Source organism: Myripristis murdjan, chromosome 13, assembly GCF_902150065.1.
Source record: "Myripristis murdjan chromosome 13, fMyrMur1.1, whole genome shotgun sequence".
NCBI lineage: Eukaryota > Metazoa > Chordata > Actinopteri > Holocentriformes > Holocentridae > Myripristis > Myripristis murdjan.
Window position 1 is genome coordinate 833669 of NC_043992.1, and position 18802 is coordinate 852470.

Here is an 18802-nt window from a genome sequence, read left to right on the forward strand (position 1 = left end):
AGAAAATGGGCTTGCTAGCCAAGCAAGCCAACATTAGCAAGCTATGTTAGCTAGCTAGCTAACGCAGCTAGCACTAGCTAGCCAAACTAAAGTAACCAATGTTACACTGCCCATGCCCCAACTGGGATAAAGTTGTACTTACTCTTCCGGTGAGGATGCAGCTTTCTTTGGCAGGTAGTTTCCATAGCTGAGGGGTTGATACAAATCCTGACTTTGTCCATTTGTAGCCCTCCAGGCTTTTGTATGCCTTGAGGGAGTCCCCTGTGTAAGACGATGGGAAGTTGATCAAGTAGCTGTATATATCTGGATACTGGAGGTCCAGGACGTCATTTTCAAAAGTAGTAAAAAGCACTCCAGGGGCATTGTACAGGTCTGTTATGTTTAACCTATTCAATTTTGTAATGTACAGATCAATTTCTTCTGAATTAAAATGAGCAGTAAAGTCAGAAGACTTGAATTCTGTGGCGCCAGCACTAGCCATTTCTACTAACACGGCGACGGCGCGTTATCCTAATCTAACCTTAATCTAGTCTGCTAGCATGCAAAGTGCTTAGCAAGGTAATATTTAAGCTAGGTTATCCTAACTTTAGCTTGCTAACATATCAGTCAAGCTTGACAGACGCAACGAGGCACGAAACTTACTGAGTTATTATTTCCCAAACTAGTTATAAACTTACCATTGAGGCAAACCGCTCGGCTCAGTAAATGTGCTGTCGGCTCTTCAGGCTTCTCACTACTTCTCTCTGCTGTGAGGTGATTGTGGAGCGTGACATGATAGGAGTTGGAGCGCCCTCTACTGGATACGTAACGCAAGGACATCATTTCTAAGAAAGCACCATATTTCCTGCATTTTATTAGTGAAAAATAAGCGTTAACATCAGCGTCAATCGGCCAACTTTTGGCCGATTACCGATTATTCTCTAATGGCTATAATCGGCCGATTAAATTGGTCGGGCCCATATCTATATCTATATCTATATCTATCTATCTATCTATCTGTATATAAAGTGTAGCGGCACAATTTGAGTGAAGAGGAAGTGACTGTTGAGGGCTGAGGAGTATGGTGTAAGATAGCTGTCAAAAAGATGTGTCCGTAATTCAACAATTCATATTCATAATGTTAACAATTCATGTGTAAAAAATAATGTTGCACACAAATTTCTGCTGTCATGTGCGCGAGTCTGTGGGTTCAGGTTAGGATTTTTATGAATATGAATCTAAAAGCTGTGGGTGCAAAGTCTTGTGAATACGAATCAAATTTCTACGAGTACAGAGTCTTCACTGTGAATACGACCTCAAGTTTACGAATACGAGTAGAACGGTGCTGAAATGACGTCACTCAGGTCGCAGGGGAAAATAATCGATCCGAGATTCTGCCAACCACGCATGTGCATGCAGCCTCAGAGGCACACAGACATGTTGGGCAACAGCCGACAGGGTGGCGCTGCTAGCTCCGAAAGAACATCACAGCTAAAGTCAATAAACGTGTATGTCCATTATTTATTTAATGAAGTAGTTATTTCATGAAATATTTCTATTTTAAATAATATGCAATTACTATTCACAGACTTTAGCTTGGAAGCTAAGCTAATGATGTTTACATGCCGATGACGCTAATCTAATGCCGACTGAGTTTTAAACTGACTGTAGGCAAATAAATAAAGGTTAATGTAGAGTGTGTGAGATTTTTATGGAGAGTTAAACCCGGCAGGACTTCTTATTATTTAGTATTTGGTGAGTTTGGTAATTATTGTTGTGTTTGCGCCCGCGTGTGCTTTGATTTGAAGGGGATGGTACGGAGAGAGATTAGCTGGGCTAACCGTTAGCCGTTAGCGGTGTCTGTAATAACTCAGTAAGTCAATAAAAGGTCAATGAAAAAAATATTTTTTCCAGCAGACATCTTATTTACAACATGATTGAGCTAGGAAAGCGGTTTTGGGTCGCTATGTGTGCTATTTATTCAGTTTTGGGAAATCACGATGTCTATAAAGCAGGGGTGTCAAACTGGTGCCATGGAGGGCCGAGACGCTGCAGGTTTTCATTCCAACCAAAAATTCCAGCAGGTGATTTCACTGATCATGTCACCTTCAAGCAGAGAGGATGCACTAATCACCTGGTGGAATTTTGGGTTGGAATGAAAACCTGCAGCCTCTCGGCCCTCTATGGCACCAATTTGACACCCCTGCTATAAAGCATCAAGTTGGCTGCAGCTGCAGGATCCTTACAAGTTGTATCTCATTGGAAAGAGGACGAATGAGGCTTTACAACGGTATAAGATACCACACTATTGGGTATAAATAAAGGGGAGAAATTATAGATTGAAAAAGCGGTGCAGAACTTTTTTTGCCTAGTGTATTAACAAAAAAACTGTTAATAAGTCCAAACCCACCAACAGCAAACTCTGTCACAACCATGGCTCAGCAGCCGCGAAGCTACGTCCTGAAACCAGGCAACAGGCTACCGTTTGCACCTGGGTTACAATACAGATTCACAAAAAGAGCACAGAAATTAAAATTACAGAAACCTTAAATGCCACTGTGTGTTTCATCTAGCCAATAACAGGCAGAATAATAAGAATCACTTTATTGTCATTGTCAACAACAAAATTAGGTATTATTTTTTTTTATTTTAAATCAATTTTATTTATTTATTTATTTTACCAGCTATTACTATTGCTTTTCATTTATTTAAAAATTAAAAAGTGCATCTTCCTATGCCAAAACAACAATAAAATTCTCCATTCAGCTTGCGTCATCAGGGATCATAGTGGAAATAAGTCTGGTAACTTTATTGTGCCATCATTAACAATGTGACCAAGATACTGACCTGTACATCTTGGTTTATTGTCAAATAAACTAAACAAAAAAATCAAGAGGGTTAACGTGCAGGTATTTTTGACAGGCAACTCCCTCCCTCTGTCAGCGAGGATTTGATGCTGTGAGGGTCTCATTGAAGGATAACTGACCTGGCCAGCTTGTGCAGGTTGGAGAAGATTCCCTCGGGGACGCTCTCTATGAGGTTGTGGTCGAGGCTGAGAGTGTTGACGCTGACCAGCAGGGCGATCGTCTCCCAGGGAATATCCACCAGATTGTTGTAGCTCAGGTCTAAGTCCTCCAGAGTCTCCAGGAAGTCCTGCAGAAAGAGTGATAGAGAGATGGAGACAGAGACAGTGGGAGAGAAAGAAAGACAGAGAGAGAGGGATACTGTAAAGCCTAACAGTACTGTTAACTTATAAAAACTGGGAACACTACACTTAAAATCTGTTGTATAGTTGGTCCATTTACAAGATACATTTTCTTAACATTTTTTTAATCTAGTTTTATGTTTTTGGGGCTCACAATTTATGAGTGAACACCACTATTTTAATGACTTTTAAGCAAACTGAGGGACGTATGCTAACATCATCGACGTCACAATGTTGCGCCCTCACGTCTAAAAAATCCATCCAACAAGTAAATCATGACACATTTCAAAACTCCATTGCTTGTTGTTAGCGTGCCTTACGTTATAAGAATGTCATATGGAGGAGATGTTTGTCTGCTCATGCTGTGTTGTGTTCATGTTCATGTTCATGTTCCCACTTGCTTCCCAACTGTATGGCTTCAGCTGCATGAAAACTTAGTTTAACTTCAACTAACAAGACATTGAAGCTAGCTGATAACTCTTCTATTCAGCCACCGTCCGCAATTCTTTTAGATAGATAGATAGGTAGATAGATTTACTTTATTGATCCCAAACTGGGACATTCCCACATTACAGCAGCATCAATAGAAACATAAAGTAAAATTAAGAAGAAGTATATACAATAAAGACTAAATATATACAATAAAGACAATAAAGACTAAGTATATACAATCAAGTGTATTTAAGTGTCTAAGTGTATTTCTGCTGTTTCTGTTAAGTGCTTTTATCTGGTAAACTTGATGTTAATCCTAAAGTTTACCAGATAAAATTTGCAAGATGTTGAATATTAATAAGATATTTTGTGCCCAGTATTGTTAGTTTAGTGGCTTGAATGTCTGTAGAATTTTTGCAGACTTGTCCGTTATCTACATTATGTAACTGGTATTTTTTTTCCCCCCACAGGCTGAGGTGGACGCTTAGCAGTGAAAATCCCCTAACTTCACAACAATCAAGGTAATTTGGAAATTAAGGCTGTATTCTTTTTTTTGGGAAATTTTGTTTCAGTAGTATAAGATATATTCCTTGATAACATGATAGTCTAATAGGCTATTTGAGGATTTGAAATGACCAGTAAGTTAGTTTTAGCTAAATTGGAGGCAAAATAACATCAAAAAAGACCAAAATCACAGTGCAGGGTTTCTGCTTTCCCGGAAATCCAGTAAAAGTCATGGAAATACAAAGACCAATTTGTGAAAAAGTAGGATTAATTGGAATTTAGTTTGAGCAACATTGTTGCCTGGGGCTGGATTCATTCCCTGGCACATGATTGGCTGTGTCTTCTCACTATTTAGTTTTAGCCTGTGGGCTTTATGGTCCAGTGATTATTATTTATCTGTTGTATGTTCTTATCTAGTCATGGAAATTTCAGTCTGGACTAAGAGGTCTTAGTAAAGTTTTTAAATTTTTTTGGTAAAAAAAAAAAAAAAAAAAAAAACTTAATTATTTGGTGCGTAACTCTTCTTATGTATGTCATGCTGCAGATAAAAGTTGCAGCCAATCAGCTATCAGCTTTCAGGTTCTATATATATATAACGGGCATCACCAAATGGCGGGCCGCGGTCATAAATAAATTATTCATTCTTATTTTTTCTCTGATGGTCGTGGCTACAGACTGCATGCGCAGCTCTAGTTAATCCAACAGGAGCGTCATCAATAGTTAATCAAAACGACTATTTACCTTTCAGCACCAGAGAATAGTGGAAGAGAGGAGATGAGACAAGAAAATGGCTTGCTGCAAAATGAGAAAAGTAGAGAGTGAAAACCGAACTTTTAAAGATGAATGGATGGACCAATACATGTTCATTCTGCCTGCATCCACTTCTAAACCATTGTGTCTCATATGCTGTGAAACTGGCGTTAATAAAAAAGTGCCAGTGTTACGTCATTCACAACATGTTAGTGACAGAAATGATTTGTCCACAGACTGAAACTCAGAAATTAGTAAGAATAACAATATATTTATTATATGACAGTGACGGGCCGCATAAAAATGACGCACGGGCCACACGCGGCCCCCAGGCCACGGGTTGAGTAGCCATTATAAGATTCGGACCTTTGCTCGGAGGAAATTTTAGTAACTGGACCTCTCTGAATTTTAACTGAAAACCCCTGATATATAACTTCAAAATGTCCACTGCGTCAGTTAGCACATTTTCCTTAAGCAATAGCCAAGCACCAAAAGCAAAAAAAAAAAAAAAAAAAAAAAAAACATGTAGTCATTTTCTTACCTCTGTTTGGGAGCAAATTTGAGTGAAATGCTGATTCTGATAAACCTTGCCTTGCCTTTGTTCTTTTCAGCTTTTGTGGAGTAAATTAATTGTGTGTTCATGTGTAGAGCTGCATAGAGCATGCTGAATGTATGAAAGCAACTATTTCATTGGTATGGAACATTAACATTTGAAATGCTGCATAAATTAATTCTATTTTTAGATTAGTTTGTAAAGTTGTTGTTTGCTGCATAATTGTTTAATCTGTTCCCACAGTATCAAATTACTGAGAGCCTTGAGTATACTGACACAAGTATTTTAAACACGTTGTTTAGCAGAAATTGCTAACAGTGGTTACCTTTTAGCTAGATGATTACACCACTGTTGGTTATTCAGACTGGGAGACTCTTACCAGAGGCCCTTTTAGATTTAAGAGATGGAGCTTTTCTTTCACTTGTCTTCATATTTCTTCAAATACTGGCAGACAACATGGTCTACATTTCTTCTAACTTAACTGACTGCCAATTATTATTTATTTCCTATTTCCTTTTGCCTTCCTCTCACACAATTCAGAAATAAATAAAAATAAAATTAAAAAAGTTAAAAAGTTAAAAAAGCATGCAGCCACATGTTGCTCAAATATATATTTTAACAGCAAAGATGTTCCATCATAACTCATTTTTCAGTTTGCAAATTATTGGTCTCTGTATCTTTATTTGTATTTCTGTGGTTTTATACCATATTTCAACAATTAATCGCCAGGCCCACCCAAATAACTGCCGGGGCGATTGTTTGCATTATATTGAGGTAAACCCAAAATAAGGCTATTCACCTTATTTTTGCAGAAGTAAACAGTTAGCCGCACAATAACTGTGCGGCACTTCCGTTTTCTGTCAAAATAAGAAAGCTAGCTAACGTTAGAAAAAAGGGTGAACCGTAATCTTAAATGGACAAACTAAATCTTATTTTGACAGAAAACGGAAGTGCCAGAGGGAACGACTCGCAGCAAGAGCGGTTTGCACTATGTTTGTATGTACAGATATGTTTACCTTATGCCTTACAGTACTTTTCTACTAAAAAATATGTTGGACAGTAACTGTCAATAATGGCCTGGTGCAGGTCTGTGTAAAAATAAATAAAGGCCTGCAGCGAATAGCCACCAGCAGCCTGTTGCACCAGCTGTGTGTAAGTTCTCTCTTAAGTTGGGGTGTAAAGTCCACACTAAACGATACGTTGAAACTAGTTAGTTTGATCTTAAATCTGTGTCGATGTTCAGTTGCACCACGCAGACGTAGTGTTCATCTTATCTACACTGGCGTAAAGTCCACACTAACTGAAATATTGTCGCAGAAAATGACGTTTTCACTTTCTGTTACCGTGACAACAAGACAAGCTGAACGGCGAAAATTGACAGCTGGAAAACGGCTAAGAAAAGCTAACGTTTATAACCGAAAAGCAACAAAAAAGGTGAGTTAACTCGGGCAAGACCTTATGATTAGGTGTTAACTAACTGACAACCTTGGTCTACAGTAAGTGAAAAATAATGACGGCGACATCGAGTGGTGAAACCGTCAACTCCAGCAAAAGGTAACATAACGGTACACTGTTTGAGATGACATTGTAACGTTGTAACACCGCATAGTGATAGCCCACACTAGCAAAAACTGTTATTAAATAAGTAGTTATTCAATAGAAAGTTATCTAACGCTATGTATTTGCTTGCCAACACTATGACGTCAGTGCCTAACGTTAATCTTTCAAGTTAAGTCCTAGTCCTATAACATAGTGTAATAAATTACTCTGACTTGACATTAGTTTGTGTGCTATTTCAGGGATATGGCCATGTCTGATCGTAGACCAAGGAAAAAAAACTTCACACATGAAGAAATAATCATCCTCCTCACAAAATATAAACAAAACAAAGAATCACTGGAATCCAAATGTAATAACTTTGTCACCAATAAAAAAAAAAAAAAACAAATATGGGAAGACATCACAGGTGCCATCAACGCAAAAGGAGTGGAACACAGGGATGTGAAGCAAGTGAGGAAGAAGTGGAGCGACCTCAAAATGCAGGCAGTTGAGGACTTTCCAAGAAATGTGCCAACAGGAGGTAGACCAAAGCCAGACATGCGGCCATACTCTTCGCTGGTTTTGGACATTGTTGGAGAGGACTCCCCCTCAGTAATTGGGATTTCATTTGGGATTGAGAGTGGCACAGCGGAAGAAGCTCCAGCACCTGTCCCAAAAGCATCTCTCCCACCAGCAGCACCAGCCCTTCCACCAACAGCAGCACCACCCCTCCTTCATGCTCCTGAACAACCTCTGCCCCCACCTGCAGAAGCATGTCTGCCACCATCCCTCCAACCTCCAGAGCCCACCTTCACTGGACTGGATGTAGACAGTCAGCCTACACAGTCCCCTGGGGATCAGTCCAGCAGCTACCCACCACCAGCCAAGCGTGCTAAAAGCAACAGGAGGCCTTCTGTTCCGAGCACAGAAGAGGATAACATCCACACATTGAGAAGTCGCCTGTTTACTGCTGAAATTGAGAAGCTCCAACAAGAAACCCACAAGATCAAAGCAGAAACAGAAAAAAATTGAGCTTGAAAAAATCTAATTAAATCTGGAAATATTTAAACTACAGGAAGATCTAAAAGCACAGGGATACACCATCACACTTACCAGCACACAATAATCCTCCTCTGTCAGTATCATTATTTTTAGACAGTAAGAAAATACTGTTTGGTTTGCAGAAAGAATGATAAAGAAAAACATTCAGAACATTCATTTATTCAGTTTCATATTTAAAACATTTTGTTGTATTTACAGTAGGCCTCTTATTGCAGTAGCTTGTTCACAAAATGATTAATGTACTATATTTATTATAAATTGTTATATCAATTATATTAATTGTTATTTTAATTAAATTTTAAGTTATTAAGTGTTATTTATTTGTGCAGTTTTATATTTCAAATATTGTATTGTTTTATTTACAGTAGGCCTACTAAATAAACATTTTTTTATGCTATTATGGGAGGTTGTTGATTTGCGGCTCATCCAAAGTAGGATGAAGTAAGGTAGGCCCGGACAGTGGCTGCCTCTGTTGGTAGGGGGTCATCGTTGTACAAGGGTATATCTCTGTCATCCCCATCATCTGCATTTTCTTCCTCCAACAGTGGTACTTTCCACATCATTGCCATGTTGTGAAGGACAACGCAGACACCGGCTACAGCTGCTGCTCTGTCAGGCTCCATTAAGATGCCTATATAAAAATAGTATATATATATATATAGATAGATAGATAGATAGATAGATATAGATATATACCACAAACACACACACAATGTATATATATATACACTACTCACAAAAAGTTAGGGATATTTGGCTTTCGGGAGAAATTTACGGAAAATGTAAAAAGTTCACGCTACAGTGATATTATATCATGAAAGTAGGGCATTTAAGTAGAAGCATACACTGGTGATTTCCTTATCTCAAACAATTTATTGAAACAAAAGCCAACAACAGTGGTGGATATACCACAACAAAAAATGTCAATGTCTCAATAACTTGTCATGTGCCCTTGAGCATCAATTACAGCTTGCGACCTCGATGAGCTGGAGCACTGTCGTCCATGAAGATGAAATTAGGCCTGTGTTGTTCATGCAGGGGCACAATGACTGGATTAATGATGTTATTCAGGTAGTATGGGCTTGTCACAAAGTGTAGAGCAGTTCTGTACTGACTAGACACACCTGCCCACACAGTAACACCACCACCACCAAAGGCTCATCTGGTGACAACAGTGGCTGATGCATAGTGCTCTCCTTGACGTCTCCAACATCGTTGACGGCCATCATTTCTGCTCAACATGAATCGGCTTTCATCAGAGAACAGCACTGAGGCCCACTGGTCCCTCGTCCAGCGTAAATGCCCCCTGGCCCATGCAAGACGATGACACCTGTGCCTGGTGGTGTGGTCAGGTACCCTTGCAGGTCGTCTAGCACGCAGACCATGCTGATGTAAACGGTTTCGAATGGTCTGATGTGACACTTGGGTGCCTGCACCTCCCTTAAACGTGCCTGGAGTTGAGTGGCATTCATCATCCGGTTCCACAGGGCACTGTTCACAATGAAGCGGTCATCAGTGTGGGATGTGGCCAAAGGACGTCCACTTCTATTCCTTTCTGTGACTCTTCCAGTCTCTTTGTATCTCTGTTGCAACCTGCTGATGACACTCTGTGACACTCTAAGCTCAGTGGCCACTTCCGTCTGAGAACATCCTGTTTGAAGCCTCGCAATGGTGAGGTACTGTTGATCAATTGTTAGGTGTCGTCTTGGTCAAAATGATGTCAAAATGTGGACAGCATGATGAGGAAGACTGTTTAATACCAATTCTAATTTAACCAGGAAATTTATTGGTTGATTCATGGATCAAACACCTGTTGTGAATTTTGCCGTTAAGCTCCTTGTTAGAGAACAGCAACTTGTGCAAAAAGTACTGAAACATTGACCAGTTTACAGAAGGTCACATTAAGTTCACCTGTAAAGGTTATAATGCATTTTAGGTTCATCTGGAAATTTCACCCGAAAGCCGAATATCCCTAACTTTTTGTGAGTAGTGTATACACATACCGTATTCATCCGAATATAAGACGATATTTTTTTCTATTGAAAATGCCCTAAAAAAACGCCCTCGTCTAATATTGGGGGTCTAAGCAAATACTCATGTATTGTACTTGCATGTAAACCAGTAGGTAGGTTCGCCTGATGCCGCGATTAGCGGTGAATGGCCACATTGCACAGTCAATAATCAACCATGTTGTCTGTGTCATTGTCCGTTGTGCTGCTGCAGCCGCGTATGAACAAAGGTTGTTTTATAATGAAAGGTATATGTTATAGGTATATATATGGCGGTATGTGTGCGCCCCTCACCTGTCAGATCCGGCAGACTGGCACCGGTCAGCATCAGGCGAGCCGGCCGCTCACCTGTCAGATCTGGCAGACCTGACCGGGTGGGCGCGGTACCGGCTGGTGCCGCGGCCAGCCAGCCTGATGCCGACCAGTGCCGTGGCCGATGGCTTTTTTATTCAAACAATATTTTGTCCATATAACAAGTATTTTTCCAAAAAAGGGTCTTGAAAAAGAGGGGTCGTCTTTTATGAGGGTCAATACGGTATACACACACACACACACACACACACACATATATATATATGTATACAGCTAAAAGTTATAGAATGTTATTTTTCAACTTTCAACTTTCAACTTTACTAAAAGCACTTCTAATTTGTCTACTTTTAACATTGATTCGTAAAATATACAGCAAAATTAATGTAGGAAATGATGTTTGAATGAAACCTCTTTGCAAACAGGCCCATCGGTTCTTCAGGACACCTATGCACTGCTCCACCACATTCCTCGTCTTAGTGTGAGCTGAATTGTAGCGCTGCTCACTGACACTTGCTGGGCTTAGGTACGGGGTCATTAACCATTTTCTCAGGGGATATCCTGAGTCTCCCAGCAACCTCCCGTGGTATCTTCCTGCCTCAAAATCTCTCCAAAGGCTGGACTGTTTGAGGATGAAGCTGTCGTGCTTTGCTCCTGGCCATTTGATAACAGCATTTGTGATGATGAGATCAGCATCGCATACAATTTGTGTGTTAATTGAGTAGTATCCCTTCCTGTTCACAAAGTCGTTCTCGTTGTTTTTGGGTCCCTTGATCCTGGCGTGCGTGCCATCTACACAGCCCAGTAGGTCGGGGAACCCGGCGATCTGATGGAGCTTCTGACGCGTCAAATTCTGTTGCTCAGGCTGAGTCGGAAACTTAATGTAGTAGTTGAAGCGCTGACACAACGAGAGTGCGACCGATCTTATGGCTCGACATACAGTGGATTTCTGGACTTGAATGGAGTCACCCACCAAGTTTTGAAAGGAGCCCGTGGCAAAATAACGTAGAGCCAGACACACCTGTAGGGAGGGACTGAGGGCACTGTTTCTGTCTGTTTGGTGTTGCAGGTCAGCTGCCAGCAGGTCAGTAATGCGCTGTATCTCCGCTCGTGGAAAACGAAAGCGTGAGTGTAAATCTACATCATCATATTTGTCCAAGGGATTTAATCGCTCACGGAGAACATGTTGCCGCCGCAAAACAGCTGTAGGCCTATAATGCTCCTCTTCCTCCTCCTCCTCCTCCTCCTCCAAGTTGTCCCACCTCTCCAAACAATGTGCCATGCCAACCATGCCAACCGTTACTTTACGGAGGACTTTACACCTACTAAGGGCTAGGTGTAATATTTAAGTTATAACTTATGCCTACGTTGTAACTATTTCAGCTGGTGCAACCGTTAAAACGTTAGTAGTGCGTAAACTCCAGCCTAAGTAAGAATTTACGTTCAAACTAGGCTACGTTTCAACTGGTGCACAGCTGGTGCAACTCACTGCTGGTTCTTTTAAACGCCTGGGGTCCAAGTTGATTTTGCGTATTAAATGCCCGGGCTATTAATTGATGAAATACGGTAGTTTTGTGCTGAGATCTGCTGTATCACAAGCATCAGCCTGCAGAACCAGTCCTGTCTTGAGCTCGATTGACACACTTAACAACTGGTGGCCTTGGACAGATGGAAGGCGATGTTCACAGGCAAGATATCAGAGGTGCTGTGTGACATCCTAAAGATTTATGATCTCCAGGTGAGTCTATGATGAACTTGGTCAAAAATAAGTTGTACCATTGACAGCTGAATCTAAATTTGCCACTGTTCATTACAAACATCACATCATAATATGCAACAAAATAATACATTAAAATAAGTTGTTTTGCTTTAGGTCACATTCTGTCATGGCTGTGGCAAACAAAGGCGATTCTTTATTGCCAATTACAAAGTCAGTTTGAAACTCTTGATAAGCTAATCATCCTGGAATGTAAACATACACTGAGCTCTAGTTCATGGGAAGAATCTTGTTTTTTTGCCCCACTAGCAATCCTTGCTTATGGTCGAGGTGTGCCTGTCCAGCTCACCTCTTGCACAATGTAGTGTCACGCTCTTCCACTCAGCTGCTACTCTGCCGCGCCACCTCTCAGTAAGCTATACTTTTAACACTTGTTAAAAAAAGGTTAGCTTCATGGTATAACTCGCATACTCGTGAGCTGAAACGAACCTCACAGAGACTTGAAAGGTTATGGTGCACTACAAAAATGGAAGAATCTTGCTTATCCTGGCAAGATAGTCTTAAAATTTACAGAAAGGCCCTCCGCATCTCTATAACGGCCTACTATTCATCTCTGATAGAAGAAAACAAAAATAATCCCAGGTTTCTTTTTAGCACCTTAGCTAGACTTACAAAGAGTTATAACTCTCACGGGGCTCACGGGCGCATGCGCACGCTGCGACCGGCAGGAAAAGTTTGGCTGTCAATGTTTTTACCTTGTTTTATTGTTTAATGTCCGGTTGTGTCTGTGACAACGAGATCCTAAGTGACTAACTGTGCACGGTGCTTTTGACTGAAGCGACATGGATCCTTTTCGCCTCGTATCGCTGTTTTTGTTCCTGTTTTACCTGGATATCATCTCCGCCTGCCCGGCCAGGAGGCAATACAGTAGAAGTGAGCTGCTGCAACTTAACTTTGTGAGACCGGCTGGCGTGCCAGACATCACGCTACAGATTCCGGGTCTCATTCGAAGATATCCTAATAACATCTACGGAGAAACAGGGGGAAAGAGTAGAAGGAAGAGGGGGAAACGAGGAGGCGTCCGGTTACGACTGAGGAAGATGCAGCTTAACCGGCTCCCGCTGCCCTCTATGATCCTGGGGAACGTCCAATCCCTAAGGAATAAAATGGATGAACTCCAAGGGAATGCCCGCTTTCTTAAGGATTTCAAAGACTGCTGCGTGATGGCATTCACGGAGACATGGTTGACCGAACGCGACCAGGACTCAGACCTGATGATCAGTGGCTTCGGAGCACCGCACCGCCTAGATCGGAACAGTGAGGTGACGAAGAAAACTCAGGGAGGAGGGGTATGTCTGTATATTAACCAAAGATACTGTACTTCCGTGACAGTGAGAGAACGTATCTGTACCCCTGATGTGGAACTTTTATCGGTGTCGCTGCGCCCCTTTTACCTACCCCGTGAGTTTCCCCAGCTCTTCATTACAGTTGTGTATATCCACCCCAGAGCGCACGCCCCCTCTGCTTGCAAAACTGTGTATGAGGTAGTACAAAAACTGCAGTGTATCTCCCCTGATGCCCCGGCTTTTGTACTGGGGGACTTCAACCATGTCTCCCTTAAGAAGTCAGTCCCCAACTTTCACCAATATGTAACCTGTCCCACTAGACGGGATAAGACTCTCGACCTTTGCTATGGGTCAGTAAAGGAGGCATATAAATCACTCCCGTTACCTCCTCTGGGCAACGGAGACCACAACTGTGTGTACCTCATGCCCACATATAGAACTGTTCTGAAGAGGGAAAAGGTCTCTACAAAGGACATTAAAAACTGGACAGAAGAGTCTGTGCAGTGTCTACAGGCCTGTTTTGACTGTACGAACTGGGATATGTTTATAGAGGCATGTGGGGGAGACTTAGATGAGTTAGCTGATGTGACATGTTCTTATGCCGCATTCTGTAGAGACATGATCATACCATGTAAAAGGGTAAAAATGTACTCAAATAACAAGCCATGGATTACAAAATCTGTCAAATCCAGCATACAGGCCAAGAAACTCGCCTTCAAACATGGGACTGCCTCTGAACTGTATACAGCCAGGAAAGACATGAAAATAGAAATTTTAAAGGCAAAACAGGACTATAAAACAATTCTGGAAAATAAAATGGCTGCAAACAATTTGGGCTCAGTCTGGTCAAGTATGAAAGCCATTGCAGGCACCAGTAACTCAAAAAATGTATGCACTGTCACTTTAGAGGGTTTTGATGCAGATTCTGACCTTGCAAATGCTCTTAACCATTTCTTCTCCCGATTTGACACTTATGACTTCAGTAGAGAAATACAGGAACTCAGGCACAAATTAGCTGACCAGAACCACCTCACAATTGAAGAGGAAAATATTGAAAAGGTATTCTCTTCCATACATTCAAATAAAAGCCATGGACCTGACAATATCTGCGGCAGACTGCTCAAGTTGTGTTCTAGAGAGCTTTGTCCAATTTTTCACTACATTTTTAATAAGTCCTTACAAAACCAGCATGTTCCAAAATGTTGGAAGGATGCTGTAGTTGTTCCAGTTCCCAAGACAAACTGCCCAAAAACACTGAATGATTTTAGGCCTATTGCACTGACATCTATTGTCATGAAAGCTTTTGAAAAATTAGTAAGAAATGAAATCTTAGAGAAGACAGAGTCTGATATTGACCCATTGCAGTTTGCCTACAGGCCACACAGAGGTGTCGAGGATGCCACAGTCACTCTGATGAACATGCTTCTTAAACACCTGGAAGGGAAAGGAACACATGCTCAGCTTTTATTTATAGACTTCTCTTCTGCTTTTAACACAATTCAACCCCACATTCTAGCAGAAAGACTTTTAGGGCAATTTGACTTAAGTAAAAATCTTATAGGCTGGGTCTTAGATTTTTTAACTAGCAGGACACAAAGAGTGCGAGTCAATGGAGTTCTGTCTGACCAGATCTGCTCCTCCACTGGCTCCCCCCAGGGCTGTGTTCTGTCCCCACTCCTGTTCATCCTTTACACGAACATGTGCCGCAGCAGCAGGAAAGACAGATTTATTTTAAAGTATGCAGATGATTCTGTCATTGTAAGCCTGCTACAAGGAAATGAAAGAGGTCATGGTCCAATTGCCCAGGATTTTGTAGACTGGTGCGATAGGTCCTTTCTACAGATGAATATCTCTAAAACAAAAGACATGCATATTGATTTTAGGAAACTCCCCAGGGCTAAGGAACCCACCATTATTAAGGGCCAGACAGTGGAGTGTGTTGAAAACTACAAATACCTTGGGACCATCATTGATAACCAGCTGAACTTCGAGGCAAACTGTGAAGCTGTATACAAGAAGGGGAACCAGCGCCTATATTGTTTGAGGAAACTGTCTTCTTTTCACATTGACAGTAAAATGATAACCATGTTTTACCGCTGCTTCATTGAATCAGTTATATCTTTTAGCCTGGTGTCTTGGTTCAGCAACTTATCCCTAAAAAATAAGAACTCACTGAACCAAATTGTGAGATGGGCTAGTAGGCTGAACGGAGAGCCACAGTTAAACCCAGAATCCTTATACACCAAGCAGCTACTGAGGCTAGCTGGGTCTATTTTAGAAAATGGCTCCCACCCACTATATGCTGAATTTCAGCCTCTACCATCAGGTCGCAGGTATAAAATGCCCGTCTGCAAAACAAAAAGATACAGAGGCAGTTTTGTCCCCTCAGCCATCAAAGCATTAAATAATATTTAGGCTATTGGTGGACTACCCATTAACTTATTAATTTATGGACTACACAGCCTCTCCTATTTATCTATTTATTCTAACCTAGGTTTTTTTTTTTTTTTTTATCTGCCATGACGGCTCTTATTCTGCACTGTATCCCTTATCTTTTGCCTATTGATACTTGTACCTTTTGTACACTTTTTATCCTTGTATACTTTTTATCATTTGGTACTTTTTATCCCTGTATACTTTTATCATCTGGACACTTTTTATCCATGTCCTATGTTTGGAGCACCTTTGTCACTGTTATGTCACTGTCTCTGTCGATGTTGTAAATGTTGTCTGTGTGTGTGTAAGCAGCCATCTCTTTTAACTGCAACCAAATCTACCCTTGGGTACGAATAAAGTTACTTACTTACTTACTTACTTACTTAACTCTACTGATCCTTGTATTCCTACAACTGTCACTAGTAATGACTTCAAGAACTTTTTTAATGATAAGATTCTAACTATCAGAGACAAAACTGATAACTTCTTTCCCACAATTGGCATTAACCCAACCCCCTTAGAGACCTCTGTCAAAGATAATAATTTAGAGGCTATTTCCCCTGATTAATCTCTCCGAACTAACTTCATTTATCTCCTCCTCTACTTCATCTACCTGTCTCCTAGACCCTATCCCAACCAGGCTGCTTAAAGAAGTATTACCTTTAGTTAGCACATCTTTGCTAGATAAGATCAATATGTCTCTATCGACAGGTTACATGCCATAGTCCTTTAAAGTAGGCATGATTAAACCGCTTCTCAAAAAACCTACTCTTGACCCAGATGTCTTAGCCAACTATAGGCCAATATCTAATCTACCTTTTCTCTCAAAGATATTAGAGAAAGTAGTCGCTAATCAGCTCTGTAGCTACTTACAGCATAATGAACTATTTGAAAACTTTCAGTCAAGATTTAGAGTGCACCATAGCACAGAGACAGCTCTGGTTAGAGTTACTAATGACCTCCTAACTGCATCAGATAATGGATTTCTCTCTGTACTTGTGTTATTGGGTCTTAGTGCAGCTTTTGATACTATTGACCATCACATCCTACTACAGAGATTAGAGCAATTAATTGGCATTAAAGGAACTGCATTGAGCTGGTTCAAGTCCTGTTTATTAGATCGACATCAGTTTGTTCACGTTAATAATGAATCCTCCTGCAGAAAGGTAAAATATGGTGTTCCACAGGGTTCTGTGCTTGGTCCCATTGCATTCATCTCTTATATGCTTCATTTAGGTAATATTATCAGGAAAAACACTGTAAATTTCCACTGTTATGTGGACGATACTCAGTTGTACTTATCCGTGAAGCTGAATGAAACTCATCAGCTAAGCAAACTTCAAGCCTGCCTTAAGGATATAAAGGCCTGGATGGCCACAAATTTTCTACTATTAAACTCAGAAAAAACTTAAGTTATCGTGTTCGGCCCTAAATACCTTTCAGAATCAGTTTCTAATGATGCAGCTACTCTGGACGACATTACCTTGGCCTCCAGTTCCATGGTAAGGAAACTCTGAGTTATTTTTGATGAGGATTTGTCCTTTAACTCCCATATTAAACATATCTCTAAAACAGCCTTTTTTCACTTGCATAATATCTCAAAAGTCGGGCATATCCTCTCTCAGAGTGATGCAGAAAAATTAATCCACGCCTTTGTTACCTCTAGGTTAGACTACTGTAACTCCTTATTATCAGGCTGTACCAGCAAGTCGTTAAAGACTCTCCAGTTCGTCCAGAACCCTGCTGCACTTGTGCTGACTAAAACTAGGAGAAGAGATCATATTACTCCAATATTGGCCTCTTTACATTGGCTTCCTATAGAATCTAGAATAGAATTTAAAACTCTTCTCCTCACCTATAAAGCTCTCAATGGGCAGGCACCATCTTATCTGAAAGAGCTCATAGTTCCTTATTTCCCTGCCAGAGCACTGCGCTCTCAAAACACAGGTTTACTAGTGGTTCCCAAAATTTCTAAGACTAGAACGGGAAGCAGATCCTTCCAATTCCAGGCTCCACGTTTGTGGAACAAACTTCCAGTCTCGGTTCGGAGGGCAGATTCTCCCTCTACCTTTAAGAGTAGACTTAAAACTTTCCTCTTTGACAAAGTGTATAGTTAGGGCCGGCCCAGGTTGCCCTGGACCAGCCCTTAGTTATGCTGCTATAGGCCTAGACTGTCAGGGGACTTCATATCATGCTCCGAGTACTTCCGTCTTTCCTAATCTTCCTCTTCCCTCTCCTTATCTTTTGTTCTTTTCTCTTCTTCTCCCCCTCTTGCTGTTTGAGTCTCAGTACGCACTGCATTTGGACTATCCTAAGAAACTCATCCACACTTAATGGATCACTTAATCCTCACCTTAATCCAAAATGTTCTGATGGGTCTTCATGATGGTACACCACTGAAACCCTGCATACTCAATCTCAAAAATAACCTGTTGATGAAAGTGTGGGCCAAGTCACCAAGGCCAAGTTGTGTGTGTCTTTATGATGCTAAGTATCATGACTTGACTGTATGTTCTTGAACATCTTGCTTCAAGATTTGAATGAAACTATAATTTTGAACTTTTCAAACATGGTTTTCAGCCTTCTTTCAAACTGATAATATTATAGAGTTGAGTTAAATTTCTATGTTATATTTGGTAACATGATAACATGAGCATGGTGATGTCATTTTAATTACATCACTCTTGTCAACAAATCTACCTCAGTTTGCTCATGTTTGCATATTTAATACAGTTTGTATATCAACTTAGTAATCCCTGAACCCTGTATCTATTTCTTTATCTATCTAAGTAATTAATAATTATTCTAACAGTCAAACCTCTCTGTAAAGGCACATTACTCACATTACTTCAGGGTTCAGAATGTTTTATTTATTTTTTTTTTTCCAAAGACCCACTATGTAAGATTTTACATTTTTGTGAAACAGTGCCCCTACAGTGCAATTCCTTCTTCTACCAGTGT

General features: G+C 40.7%; 1 protein-coding gene across 1 annotated transcript in view; it reads right to left on the minus strand.

The window, feature by feature from the left end:
* LOC115370000 (leucine-rich repeat and fibronectin type III domain-containing protein 1-like protein) overlaps positions 1-18802 on the minus strand; it is a 400907-nt gene that overhangs the window by 151791 nt on the left and 230314 nt on the right. Inside the window, exon 5 of the mRNA XM_030066775.1 lies at positions 2966-3132. Within this exon, the coding sequence (XP_029922635.1) occupies positions 2966-3132 (167 nt within the window). The remainder of the gene's footprint in view (positions 1-2965; positions 3133-18802) is intronic.